Raw genomic sequence first — 14,461 nt, forward strand, 5'->3', positions numbered from 1 at the left:
GTCAAGTCCTGAGGCTCCCTGAGGGCCTGGTGTCTCCATTTTGCCCCAGTCCTTTCTGATTCCTTTCCTGGCCTGCCGTCACAAGGCACCACAAGCTGGGGGGCTCAAAACAACAGAAATACATCCTCTCCCTGTTCTGGGGGCCAGAAGTCTGAAGTGAAGGTGTTGGCAGGGCCGTGCTCTCTCCGAGGGCTCTAGGGGAGGACTCCGCCTTGCCTCTCCTGGCTCCCGGTGGCCCGCAGTCCTGCTGTTCCCTTGGCTTAAAGCTGTTTGATTCCAGTCTCTGCCTCTGTCGTCACATGGCCACCTGCCCTCTTTGTCTCTCTCATGGTCTTCTTACGAGGATACAGTCACTGGATTTAGGGCCCACCCTAACCCAGTATAACCCATCTTAACTAATTACATTTACAAAGACCCTATTTCCAAATAAGGTTATATTCTGAGGTCTTGGGTGGATATGAATTTGGGGGGGGAGACTCTTCAATCCACTGCACCTTCTATGGGTTAAAAATAGGGCAGGGGAAGAGGGGCTGGAAGGGCAGCGCATCCTTGGGCCTCAGTTTCCTCATCTGTAAAATGGGAAGTAGGACTTTCTGAGATTGGATTCCCTCAGAAGAGACCCCCCAAGACAAGCATCGAGTGCCAGTAGTTTATTCAGGAGGTGATCCCGGGAAGCACTGGCAGGGGAATGGAAGTGAGGAGGGGAAGGCACCTGGAGTTCAGTGCTGCTGGGGGACAGCGTAGAGCATGCCTCAGTTTATCCCAACCAAGGGGTGAGGGAGCAGAGGTATTTATCTAACCCCCTGTTCCTTCATCTGCTGTCAATCAAGGGAGGAGTGACTCCCAGAGAGTGTTAATCTCCACCCTTTACCCTCCTGATCTGCCTCTCAACCAGCAGAGTGAACTCTGGTTCTGGCTGTTGGAAGTCATGCAGACAGGCCTGGATGGGGTCAGTGCACCTGCCACGGGAGCCAGCCCTGTAGGTTGTTCAAGGATCCAGAGAGATGGTCTGTGTAAAATGCCTGCAGTGTTGCAAGTTCCCAGTTACTGGTGCTGGCCCAGCGTGGCAGGCTGAAATACGGTCCCCAGAGATATGCATGTTGGAATCTCCAGAACCTGCGAAGGTGTGACTTATGCGGCAGAAGGCCTTTGCAGATGATTAAGTTAAGAATCTTGTGATAGGGGGATTATCCTGGATTATCTGGGGGCCCAGTATAATCATAAGGGTCCCAATAAGAGGGAAGTAGGAGGGTCAGAATCAGAGGAGGTGTGATGACAGAGGCAGAGGTCAGAGTGACATGGGGCTGTGCCGCGGGGAAGGCAGGTGGCTTCTGGAAGCTGGCAAAGGCAAAGAAATGGATTCTGCCCCAGAAGCTCCAGAAGGAACATAGCTCTGCGGACCTGTTTCAGACTTTGACCTCCAGGACTGTAAGAGAGTAAGTGTGTGTTCCTTTAAGCCACTGAGCGTGTGCTCATTTGTGACCCCAGCAACAGAAAACTCACATGCTCTGGCAGAGCAGACCGAGACCAGCACCTCAAGCATGTCCCTGAAGTGCCGGGGCCATAAAACTATTTCCACCCCTGTCTCCAGTGGAAAATACCCTGGGAACCCCCAGTCACTCCCAGGCCTGTCTCTTGCCTGGAGTTACCTAAGTGACTGTCTGCACGGGGAGACTGTCCCCTCTCCTCTGTTTCCTGCTCAAGTCAAGTAGGCTTCTGATTTCCTCAGAGTTAGGCATCTGGGACTCACTTTTTGAACTTTGGACACTCTGTGGTGCTTCCAAAATTATTATGACAGGGAATTCATAGCGCTTCCTATGCCCAGGCATGGTAGTAAGCACTTTCCGTACTCAATTCAGCTAATGCTCCCAGCAGCCCACCCAGGAGGTGCTGCGACTCTCCCCACCTTACAGGTGGAGAAGTAACAGTGCAGGAGAACTACTCACTTGTCCTTGGTCCCACAGCTGGGAAGAGACACAGTCTGGATTTGAACTCCAGTCTGTTCCTGACCCTCCCAAGATCGCCTCTGTGGGTGAGGGTTCAGTGGGGTTGGGAGTCTGTCGTCTCTGACCATGAAACAGGGTCACATAGCTTAAAAGACACCTCCCAATGTCTTTTTTTTTTAGGATAGCATTTAGTATATCAAATTGATTATTTGATCTAAGCTTTAAACAAATATGTTAATATACACATTTATGCAATGTGTAGCATTTATGCTTTAATTTTCTATGAAATTAAAAGTGGAACAATGTAAGTGAGCATACTATGTACATGTATCCATTTCAACAGGTCAAATTTAGTTATTATCAATTCTAATGAAAGCACATTTCCATATATTTAACCTTCAAGTTCCTGCTCAAATGTCATCCCTTCTTTGGGGACTTTACACATTTAATGAAATAGGAGCCTGTTATCTTCATTCTCTCAACCCCTTCCAAACGTCTCCCAGCGTCTTTTATTATTGTTAAAGTTGTGTCCTCCCATTTCCCTCCCAGGGCCTTTATAGTTGGGGAAAAGGATCTCCCAGTCTGGGGAGAGAAATGGAGGAGGTCGGGGTGTCCTCCCTCCCCTGCACAGTCATTTCTGTCCCCACACCGAGTGAGTGTGTGACACCAGGAGGTACAGAGTTGCCTCCTGCTAGAAGGTAGAGCCTTCGTTGAGTTCCCAGTCAGTCTGAGGGGCTGTCTGCTAAAGGCTCTCTCCTGGGATCCTTCACCCAGGAGTGCCCACAAGAGGGGTCAGCCTTCCTATTGTACAGATGGCAAAGCTGAGGCCAGGCAGGCCTCTGACAGGGTCACACACAGTGTGTCTGTGGCTCTCCCCTCTGACCAGGGCACAGCACGACTCCAGCGGCCCTATTCTGTTCTCCTTTAGGACCAGCTCTGCCCAGCTGCAGGCTTTGGTCACCGTAGAGGAGGCAGGGAGGGGGTTCTTAAGTTCATCTTACAGTTGAGACCATACGAATCTTTTTGCATGTGCAACAAAGTTTACAGATGGTTTCACGTGTTGGCTTCACGTGTTGGAGGAAGTTTATGTATTAACACTGCGGACAGTTTAAAATAGCATATTAGGTTTCCTGCTTAAAGTCTTTCTATTGCCATTCCGCCAGAAATTTCAGTAGGAATTAAGAAGAGAGACAGGTTGTCGTGGTCAGGGAAGGAGAGGGAACCTCCGCTAGAGCCTTCAGGGCTGGTAGGAGTCAGGCGGAGAGGTGAGGAGGGAGATGGGCACTTTAGGTGGGGAAGAGACCCCCGCTGCCTTCCCGGGGTCGCCGGGCGCGTCCGGAGGCACGCCTGTGCCTGGCGTGTCTTGTCCTGGTTCGCTGTTCAGTTGTTGGAGGGGGAGGACAGCCGTCCCTGGTGCTCATGCCTGCCCTGCTCCCCGGGGCCGTTTGTCTACACTAGGGTGACGGACGAAGTCTTCAACTTCCTGCTGGTGTGGTATTACTGCACCCTGACGATTCGGGAGAGTATTCTCATCAGCAATGGCTCGAGGTAACTGGGGGCCTGGCTCTATGGGGGTGTAGGAGGAGCCAGAGGGAACTGTGTCACGGAGGTGAGGGCTGTCACCCTGAACCTGCCTGCCCTTCCTCCCTTGGGCGGCAGGGGTGGCGGGTGGCGGGTGGGTATTGCGGCACTTCAGGCCCAGGGAGGAGGAAAACTGTGTCTGCTGCTCCCACTTCCCTTGCTTTGTTTGGTCAGTCTTCTCTTTTCTTGCTTCCAAGAAACTTTAACTCAAACAGCCTTCACACAATAGGAAATTTATTTGCTCTTATCAATGAATGAGTCCATTGGGACTGACTTCAGGTAAGGCTTAATCCAGGTGCTCAGATCATGTCTTCAGGGCCAACTTTCTCTCTTTCTCTCTACCTATGCCTTCTACTGTGTTATGTTTATTCCCAGGTTCCAGATAGGAGCACCCAGCAGCTCCAGGCTCACCTCTTTATTTCTAGCATTCCCAGCAAAATAGGGCACATTCTCCTCTTCCAAGAGTCTCACTGGGTCCTGTTGGCACTCACTTATCTCATGCCTGTCTCTGAGCCAATCACTGTGACCAGAGAACGCACTGCTGTGACTGGCTGTTTGTGAGCCTTGTGCCCACGCCAGGGCCGTCACTGGACATCCAGAAGCTGAGTGTGAGGAGTGGTTCCCCAGAGGAAGATTAGGGTATTGCCACCAGAAGGATGAATGGATTCTGATGAGAAAAGTGGACGGTCCCCCACAGGGAGATGAGAGTCTTGGGACTGAGCTACGACCCACGACCTGCCACTTGCAGGACCCATTTTCCACAGGTCTGGTGTCTTTCTGGGGTATGCACTTGCTCCTCTGCACACCATTCTTATCCCTGAAACAAAAAGTGACAGCCTCCCAACCCTCCCCGCTCCCTGCTTCCTTGGGGGCTGCTGAGGAACAGCCAGGAGCTGTGTATTTAAGATTGGGGTGTTTGCCAGGCACCCAAGTAATTTGCCACCTTCTCACTTTTCTGCCCAGTGGTCTCTTATGGCAGACCCTTGCCCTGCGAGGCCTTACCCCGAATGTAGAGCCAGGAGGTAAGGACCGGGGGAGCGGCGGTTCTGAGGGGCGCAGCCCTGTAGTTTGTAGCCCTTTAGAAAAGATCAGTGTTTCTCAAACTGCGCCCACTCTTGCCCCTTGCACAGCAGTTTGCCATGTTGTTTTGTATCACCTGGATGGTAATTTTCTCCCATTTTAAATCAGCCATCTCCTTTTTTTTTGTTTTTGTTTTTACTTAAATAAATACTAATTTACTTTAAAAGGAAACTTTATTTCACCACCATACGTGGAAAACCAGGATCAATTGCAGAGAGGAGGAAGTGGTGTAAACATACTTTTTCATTGTCTAATTTACTCGTCAGTCATTCTTGCTTCCTGAAGGCCCTGAGCCTGAGGCCTGCTCTCTCTCTCAGGTGTGTGTACATGTGTATGAAGGGAGATGAGCAGATCTCCAGGGGCGTTAAAGATGTCCTAGCATTTAACCAAGACTCTCTGCTTGACTTGGGAGAATGGAAAGAATGGAGAAGATGACTTCTTATCGTGTGATTCAGTATCATTTAGTGTTACACTCAAGTGCCATCTAAAACTTGGTGGTACGTGCCCCATGCTTTGGGAAACACTGAAGTAGAAGCTCTTACCAAATAAATAACACTTGTAGTTTTCCTTAATTTTAGTGAACAGTATCTTCCTGCTTTTGGGTGTGGTTGGAGGGCAGCCAGGATAGTACACAGTGGGGAAATGGGCCCAAGGCAGTTGGTGAGGCTTTCTTGTTACTAATTCGCTTTCTGCACCCCTGGGCTTGCTGTCATACTTGACGCTTCCTCCTTCTGATGGACTCATACGAAGAGTGTTCAGGGCATGCTGCACCTCTAATGGTCACTAACACTTCAGTAAGGGTTATTCTGGTTAGCTTTTTTCTGGTATGACATGTGAATGGGCGGTTACCCAAGAGGAGGGAACAGGACTGAGTGGAGGTCCCTGCAAGTGTGGGACACACCTGTAAGACAGGAGAGGGGACCAAAGAGGGAAAGTGGGGTTCCAAAGCCCTCATTTGCCTGACACTTTAGTGGGGCCTTTTCAGGGGCCTCCCTAGAGCTGGTACTCTGATGGGACACAGGAGGGGTTGTTTCTGAACTTGTCTTGGAAAGCTTTGTGTGCGGTCCACTCTGCCCCCGACCTGCCAGTCATCTCACATTTATTGAGCATCTTCTAAGTGCCAGACACTGAGCTAGGGACTCCAAGATGCACACGCTCTGAGCCTTTGGGAGCACTCATAGCGGTTTTTAAAAAGACTATTCACAGCAAACATGCTTCAGGAATCTCAGGTTGTAATGGCACCTTTGCTCCAGACCTGCCTCCCGACTCTGGCCTGGGGCACAGATTCAGATGTTTTGGTGGTGGGGAGTGTGGAGTGAGTGGGATGGGCCTGTAAGGGTGCCTCGTCTTCTGGAACAACTGCGGGAGTTGCGGCCAATTTGTGGGGGCGTGAGGCATGGCAAGTGGACGAATCCGGGTGATTCAAGCTGGTGACTCATCCTCAACATCTGTTGGATGTTTAGCCTCCATCCTCCCCCATCTCCTTCTCAGAGCTGATTTCTCTCCTGAGGGTGGGCAGTGGAGACACGTGGGAGGTTTCCCCTCACACTTGGCCCTTATTAGGGAATAGCTAAGAAACCATTTCAAGAAAGCACAGTGAGGAGGAGGGAGGGGTCTGGACTGGGATGAACGCTACCTTTCTCATCTCTGAAGCGTCCCAGGGCCAGCTCAGGGGCTCAGGGTTGGTACCCAGTAAACACCCCATCGCCTTTGTAGAAATGAACTGAACCCAAACTCTGCGATGAGGGATGGTCCTTGGGGCCATACCAGCGTTCCAAGGACAGCTGGACCTGAGCCATATGTGCTTTCTGGAGGCTTGCTGCTCAGTTTTGGTCTGACTGAGTCTCTTTAGTCCTGTTCCCACTTGCATTGGAGACTTGAATTATGGGTGTTTTGGGGGAAGCTGGCCTAGAGAGTTGGGGGGTTTGGGGGAATGCCCCCATCATAGGATGGAGCCTCCCCATGTGAGATGTAGCACATTAGCTCAACTAGTGCAATGAGCAAGTCAACTTCTCTTGTAAGTTTTGCAAATAATGGAAAACCACCTGATGGGAGTAAACATGAAGGGAGATTTATGGGAGCGTATAAGTAGTTCAGGGAGGTCACAAGGGCTCAGTGTTAACAGACCCCCCTCCTTCTCCCTCTTCAGTTGTCCCCTGCACTGGCTCCCAGCAGCCCAGGCCAGCATCCCACCAGATCAGCAAGCCCAGAGAAAAGAGGGCCTTTCTTCTACATGTCCAGCAGCAGTCTTGATACAGGCTTCTGATTGGCTAGGCTCAGGTCACATGCTCGTCCCTGAACCAATCACTGTGGCCAGAGGGATGCAGAGCCCTGATTGGCTAGCTCTGGGTCATGTGCCCAGATACCATACCTAGCTCTACCCCAGCCACCCAGAGTGTGGGGGTGAGGTGGTTCCCTGAGAGGAGGCCAGGAACCAGAATGGGGAGTGATTGACAGGCAAAACGGCAGATGTCCTCTACCGTTAGTTCTGGGTCAGGGGCAGTAATGAATTGGGGATCATGTTGGCTTTTCTGGCAAGCCACGCCACCAATGCCTATCTCTGATCGGTTTTCACAAGGGCCTTTCCTAGGACACAGAGGTGTAGAGGTGGCGGGGGAGGGAGAGAGCCTCTATGTAGAAGCCGTTCCCCACTGCCCGATGACCTGAAGCTCAAAGCCAGAAACAGCCTGGGGTCAACAGTGATTGCTGCACATGCATCATGAACATGTGGAAACATGGCTAAGGTGTCCTGAAGGGAGGGAGATGAGCTCTCCAGGCACAGTCCCCAGATGCCAGGACATGCTGTCCCTACTTTCTGGCCTTAAATGTGCCACCCTTCCTGGGGCATCTACTGTCTGCTCGTTGAAAAAGCCCACAAGCCCCTACAAGAACGAGCCCAGAGAGTGACTGCTAATGAGCGCAGGGATAAAAATGTCCTAAAACGGATTGTGGTCATGTTTGCACAGCTCTGAACATACTGAAAATCACTGACTTGTGTACTTTAAATGGGGAATTGTACAGCATCTGAATGACATCACAATAGAACTGTTATATAAACACACACACGTGCACAAAACCAGCCCAGAGCCCTGGGGTGTGCAGATGGCCAGTGGGGCTGGTGAATGCACGCTGGGGAAGAGGCCATTTTTAGCCTCTCCCGGTGCCACTGAGCTGTGTTTATTGGTGGCATCTGTCAGCACTGGGCTCTGGGCATAGCGAGCTGTGAAATTAAGAGCTGGGCTCTGAGCACAGCGAGCTGGGAAATTAAAAGCTGCTGCTCAGCCAAGCCTGTTGCCCGGAGCTTGTGTCTGTCTCCGGCCGCTCCCAGACAGAGAGAGGGGATTTCTCAGGGGAGCTCTGGCGGGTAGGACAAAGGAGAATGGGGCTTGGAGACTCCAGGGCTTACGAGGACTTCTTGGTTGCTCTTCAAGCTGAAAGGACGGGCGCACTGTCTTTTCTGTCAGAAAATTAGAGCCAGGGGTCCTCATAGACTCTGACAGACAAGACAGGGACAGGGGGAGGGGGAGCCTGGGAACAAAGAAGTGGATGGACATCTCGTCCTGTACCGTGAGCTCACGTGGTACCTGCACCAGTCTCCTGTTACCTCGGTCCCATGTCCATGGTGGCGTCTAGACCAGCTGCTGCTTTCACCAGCTGCACCTCCTGGACATCACTTTTTTCATTTTGATATTACCGAGTACCTCCTGTTTGCCAGATGCTGTCAGTGCTAGGAATAAAGAGCCACATAAAACCTTGTTTCTCACCATAACTCTTGAGGCATCTACAGGCCATTGCCTGGACACCTGATTTATGGCCAGAGCTATTCTAGGGCCGCAAAGAGAAGAGAGGAGGAAGACCTTGCCCTGCTCTTCTGATGTCTGTGTTCTGGTTGGAAGGTTCTAAGACCATGCAGATCCACGAATTAGGACAAATGCAAATCCAATGGCACACCAGTTTTCACTTAATAAGATTGGGAGACACTTTAAAATTTGGTGTCCGGCATTGGTGAGGGCTGGGGAACTTGATAAGTCTCCTCTGCTGCTGCTGGGAGTATAAATTGCGATAGCTGCTCTGGAGGGTAGTTTGACAAGTAACAACACCACCCTATGTACTTCCTGGTAGCCGTCGTGGAGAAATAGCGTCATCACGCTAGGGGACTTCCACAGGATGTCATGGCAGCAGCAAGAATGATAGTGACAGTTCAGGAACAGCTAAGTGGCCTGGCAGAGTCACATCCTGAAAAGTCGTGTCACGTTTGAGAAGTCACTGACAGGTCTATAGATACTGGCCTGGGAGTCAAGATAAGAAAGCAAGTTACAGGATGATTTTAGTTAAAGAGAAATTCTAATCCAGGTGCTCATCCCCCGAACCAGCAGATCCTCAGGTCCCCTTGGGGAGCAGCACTGCCCAGGACCCCCTCCCCCACTTGGGCCCCATTCCATTTCTCTCCTGAGAGAAAGTTCTGGAGAGATGATGGTTGACTACTGCTCCTACAAGGATGCCTCGGGCATCCCCACCCCTACTGCCTGGTCCCTGGGAGGAAGGAGTCCGGCTGCTCCCAGGGTGCATTTGACAAAGCACATGGCTGTCATGTTGTGTTTCAATAACTGAGCTCCTGGAGAGGGGTCGGGGAGGCCAGCAGAGGCCTGAGACGCACTCAGGGATTTTGAAGAATAAAGGCTGCCTGTGATGCTGGGGAGGGGGTGACAACCAGGCTCCCTCCACCACTGTGGAGTGAGGGCCCTGAGCAGGGGGACCATTGGGTTCTGACACAAGGACCCTGCAGCTTCTGGTCTGGATGAATGAAGTCCGGGCCTGTGGGCAGGGAGCAGATCGGCTTGGTACGTGGGGCTTTCAGAGAAGCTGCATCTGGGATGGGGTGAGATGCTGCGTGTACAGCCAGTATCCATGTGGGGAGCGCAGGGAGCTGCAGCTCTGCGCACTTGTGTGCGTATGTTCTGTATTTACTCAACATGCTTGTTGAGCACCTGCTCTGAGCCAGGTGCCACAGATACATCGCTGAATAAGAAAGACAAAATCCCTGCTCTTTTGAGTGGGGAAGGTTGTTCAGGAACCAAACAGGAAAAAAATAATTTCAGATAGTGGCAAGCACCATGAAGAGAATGAAGTGGGCTAGTGTGATCCAGAGCGGTGCTGTCTAGCCCTTTTAGATAGGTGGCCAGGGAAGGCTTCTTGGAGGAGGTGACACTTGGCCCAAACCTTGAATTTGGACCAGGAGCAGGCAGGCCAAGGGCTTGGGGCAGAGAGAACAGCGGATTTGAAGGCCCCATTAGTCTGCCTGGGCTGCCATGACAAAATACCACCGACTAGGGGACTTGAACAGCACAAATTTATTTTCTCGCTATAATTCTGAAGGCTAGCAGTCCAAGGTCAAGGTGCCAGCAGGACTGGTTTCTCCGGAGGCTGCTCCTTGGCTTGCAGATGGCCACTGCGTCTTCACAGGGCCTTTGCTCTGTGAGCACGCACACCCTTGGCGTCTCGTCCTCTGCTTCGAAAGACACCAGCCCTATTGGATTAGGGCCCCTCCCTTATGACCTCATTTAACCTTCATTACGTCCTAGGTCCAAATATAGTCACATTTTAAGGTCCAAGAGCTAGGATTTCAACACAGCAGTTTGGGGGGATACAGTTCAGCCCATAACAGGCCCTGAGGTAGCAATGGGCTTGGGGGTTTCAGTGAAAAGGATGCCTGGAGCCTCTTAGGGTGGGGGCCAGGCAGGGGGGCTTGGTGTCGTGGTGAGGTTCGAGGTGTGTTCTGAAGGTAGTGGGAAGCTGCTGGAGGCCCAGGTGCCTCTCTGGGTCTCTGATTGTTCGGCTCGTGGGACAGAGAGAGGGGAAAGTCATGGCCTGGGTAGTTTCTTGTTCCAAGAGGCTTGCCTCTGGGCCACAGAGCACCGCCCACAGACACCGGCTGGGAAGCAGGGAGACACCTGCGCTTCTCTCCCTGCCTGAGCGCCTTCTCCTTCTCTTCTCTCTGAGAATCAAAGGCTGGTGGGTGTCTCACCACTATGTGTCCACGTTCCTGTCTGGAGTGATGCTGACCTGGTGAGTGTCTCCGCTGTGCCCCGGGCCTCTGCTCACTCCCCCGGGAGCCAGTGAATGGGGACTGGTGGTGGGCAAGGGGGCCCAGATGCAGAGCTTTTTGCGCCAAGAAGGAAAGCGTGAGCCTACAATGGGGCTGCAGGGACACCCCAAGCCTGCTGGGGAGTTTTCCGAGGAACGTCCTGTCTGCCTGCTGGCCAGGACAGAGGCGACAGGGAGCAAGTCTGGACAGAGCAAGTGCAGGGGTGAGGCTGTAGCAGTGGGCGGGGAACTGGTGGGAACTGAGGCTTCACAATGCCTACGTGAGCTCCCCTGGTTCCAGAGTGGGTTAAAGCAGTGATGGAGACTGCCTGGTCCAGCCCCAGGGACACGTGATAAAGAAGGTAGAAATTGGGTTTAAAATCTGTTTTTCTCTCTTGGTTGGAGCAGAGGTGGGGCAGGATGAACAAGTGATTTCACGGCGGGCCTCATCTTTGCTCTTTTCCCCCACTTCTCTGCAGGCCTGATGGACTCATTTATCAGAAGTTTCGCGATCAGTTTTTAGCCTTCTCCATTTTTCAGAGTGAGTGTGTCTTGCTCAGATTTGGGGTTGGGGGCCCGGTTTCCTGTGGCTTTCACTGTTGGAGGCAGTTGTGTGAAGGGTGTGTCTGTGTGGAAGGGGGATGAGACTGGGGGAGACCCCTGATCCCAGGGGCAGGGGAGGGTCCCGGAAATCCAGAAAGAGCGATCTCCCCCCACTCCCATCAACTCCATCCTGCCACCCGGTCCTCAGCCCCAGGAGAGGAGTGGTTTGACCCCCTCACCCCCGAGAGCTCCAGTCAGTGCCTTTTCCCCTCCAGAGCAGAGCCAGACCAACTGTGCCTTCAGGAACTGAGTGCCGTTGGGAGCACTTTGTTTTCCTCAAAATGGGAATGTATGTTCTTTTTCGCACTGAAGAATAGCTCTGGATTTATATACAATAACGGGTGACCTCTGGGAAGCAGAGTGGGGATGGCTGTGGACAGGGTGGGTGTTTTTACTTTTCACCAAGGACCTGTTTGTTCCCTTTGAATTTTTTACCGTGTATATATTGCCTATTCAAAAATACAGTTTATTTTTAATTTTTTTTCTTTTTTCTGTGGGGGGCAGGAGGTAATTAGGTTTATTTATTTTTTAATGGAAGTACTGGGGATTGAACCCAGGACCTCATGCATGCTAAGCATGAGCTCTTCCGCTGAGGTATACCTTCCCCCCGAATACAATTTAATTTTTAAATAAAGTCCTGGTTACAAACAAACACAAACATACAAGCCAAGAAGGGAAATTAGGTGTAACCCCACCCTTAGGGTATTAACAGATCTATGTCCTTTCAAACATTTTTATTCATAAATATGTATATACACATATACTGCATTCTGTATAGCTTACAAATTTGGGAGCCTTCTACATAGCTGTGCTTATAACCTGGTTTATATTCTTTTATTTTAAAATATTTATCTGTTTATTTATTTATGTGGGGAGGAGTTAATTAGGTTTACTTTTAGAGGAGGTACTGGGGATCGAACCCAGGACCTCGTGAGTGCTAAGCATGCACTCAGCCACTTGAGCTATACCCTACTCCCTGGCTTATATTCTTTTAACAATCATCATGGGTATTTTTCGTCAGCACACAGAATTCTGCCTCATTTTTAGTGACTACAAAGTACCCCATTTTATGGAACTCTCTCTCTCGTGTCTTGGCATTGCCCACGGCTCCCAGCATGATGCCACCATTCCAGCAAGCATCCACTGAGTGCCTACTGCATGCCGAAGGAGAGCTCCAGAAGCCTTGTTCGGGCTCAGTTGGGTTTTCAGATGACCTGTTTGTTCCCTTTGAATTTTATACTGTGTCCTTATTATGGTATAAAATTTGTATCTTGTATTCTGGATGAGGGATAAAGCAGATTCAGACCTGTGTGTGTGGTGTGTGTTGGGGGGGGTGGGTGGGAGGGGGCTGTACCCCCGCCCCCGCCCTGGCAGTGAAGACCCCCCGCCTGCGGTGGAGGTGTGGCTGGGCCCTCCAGGCCCTGAGCTGGGCACTGTGCTCCCCCTGCAGGCTGTGTCCAGTTCCTGCAGTATTATTACCAGAGGGGCTGCCTCTACCGACTGCGGGCCCTGGGGGAGAGGAATCACCTGGACCTCACGGTGGGTGAGTAGCCAGGCCTGGGGATGGGGAGACAAGCACTGGCCCTCCCCGCTCCCCTAGACCTTGCCCCGCACTCCTCACTGGGAGCAGGTGCCAGTTAGAACCTAACAAGTTCTGCCACGTGCAAAGCCAGGGCTGCCAGCCTCACCCCAATTGCTTTTCCTAATTCCTCGTGGGTTCCGTTTCAGCCGATGAGCGCGAGGCCGGCTGTGTGCCAGGCCTCTGATGCTGGCCTCTAGCTTTTCCGTTTTAAATACCTATTTTTTGTCTGTTTTATGATGTACGTAGTTAGTCTAGTGTTTTTGCACTTACACAATTTATGTATGATTACACATAAATATTTGTAAAAAAAAATACATGTATATACATCGGAAAGGGTGGGCTTAACTTGAACTCATAGGGCTGGGTGTCCCATTGGAAAAGCTCAGAGAACCCTCATCTAAACTTTCAGGGGAGAATGTTTTTAAGAAGAGTCTACTATCTTTTGAAATGGTCATTTACATTGAATTATTCTGCAGAGTAGGCCCTGTTTTGTCGAAACTCGATGGAAATGATGCATGCAAAGGCTGATAATAACATGCAAAATCCCTTGTGAATTAAAGTATTAAAAACCTAGTGTTTGGCTCATCAGCGTTGGTAAGGGTTGTCTGCCCACTTGGTTCGTGGTGACTTGAGGCACTGAGAGCCATCAGGCCCGGTGGCAGGTGTCTGAGGAGGTGAGGGCTCTGCCCCTCCCCTGCCCATGTGTCTCAGAACTGGCTGATCTCAGAGTGACTGGTGTGGCTGGGCCACCTCACACGGGCACTTCGCTCCCTCCTTCCTCTCCACAGAAGGATTTCAGTCCTGGATGTGGCGAGGCCTCACCTTCCTTCTGCCTTTCCTGTTCTGCGGCCACGTGAGTCCCTTGGAGTTTGTGGGTTCCCCCTGCGCTGGGCTAACCTGTGGGGAGCAGGTCTTTAGGCCCCCCCACCTCTCTCATCAGCCATTCCCAAGCTGGCCCCACGGGGTCCTGGGGCTAGGGTGGCCCCTGGGTCCAGGGGTGCCAGAGCTCGGCACCAGCTTGCCCAGCCCCAGGTTCTCAAGCTGCTCTGGCCTAGGATGCCCCAGTTTCATTTAGGGGGGCTTTTAGCGTCTCAGGGCAGTTGAGAGCAGAAGCTGGGGGGCTTGGCCCCCCTCCCTGGGCTTTCCCACGTGGGGCTCCGGGGTGATTGGGTGGGGCGAGCAGTGCCTACCTCCCCTCTTTCCAGTTCTGGCAGCTCTACAACGCCGTCACGTTATTTGAGCTCTCCAGCCATGAGGAATGCAGAGAATGGCAGGTATGGTGTGTGTGTGTGTGTGTGTGTGTGTGTGTGTGTGTGTGTGTGTTGGTTGCAGGGGAAGGTTGGGTCCGCATGGGGAGAATTCCTTCCTCAGCCACCCACCTCCCCACTTCTGTGGGGCCTACTCTGCTCAGCTCCTGGGGCTTGGGAGACCATGGGAGGGAATTCAGGAGGCTAGAGAGCCCCTTAGTGATCTGAGAAGCCCAGGGAGGTTTGCACTATGAGGGGGACCGAGGGAGGGGCCCCTGGGACACTGCCCGACCCCGAGGACTCACACCCTTCACCCAGTTGGCCCAGATCCCCGCCTT

General features: G+C 51.9%; 1 protein-coding gene across 1 annotated transcript in view; it reads left to right on the forward strand.

The window, feature by feature from the left end:
* Positions 1-14,461, forward strand: part of TMEM120B (transmembrane protein 120B) — a 40,088-nt gene that overhangs the window by 23,744 nt on the left and 1,883 nt on the right. The window contains exons 6-11 of the mRNA XM_010995892.3: positions 3,405-3,494; positions 10,608-10,673; positions 11,171-11,232; positions 12,745-12,837; positions 13,665-13,729; positions 14,082-14,150. Of these exons, the coding sequence (XP_010994194.1) occupies positions 3,405-3,494; positions 10,608-10,673; positions 11,171-11,232; positions 12,745-12,837; positions 13,665-13,729; positions 14,082-14,150 (445 nt within the window). The remainder of the gene's footprint in view (positions 1-3,404; positions 3,495-10,607; positions 10,674-11,170; positions 11,233-12,744; positions 12,838-13,664; positions 13,730-14,081; positions 14,151-14,461) is intronic.

This window comes from Camelus dromedarius, chromosome 31 (assembly GCF_036321535.1).
Source record: "Camelus dromedarius isolate mCamDro1 chromosome 31, mCamDro1.pat, whole genome shotgun sequence".
In the NCBI taxonomy this organism is placed as follows: domain Eukaryota; kingdom Metazoa; phylum Chordata; class Mammalia; order Artiodactyla; family Camelidae; genus Camelus; species Camelus dromedarius.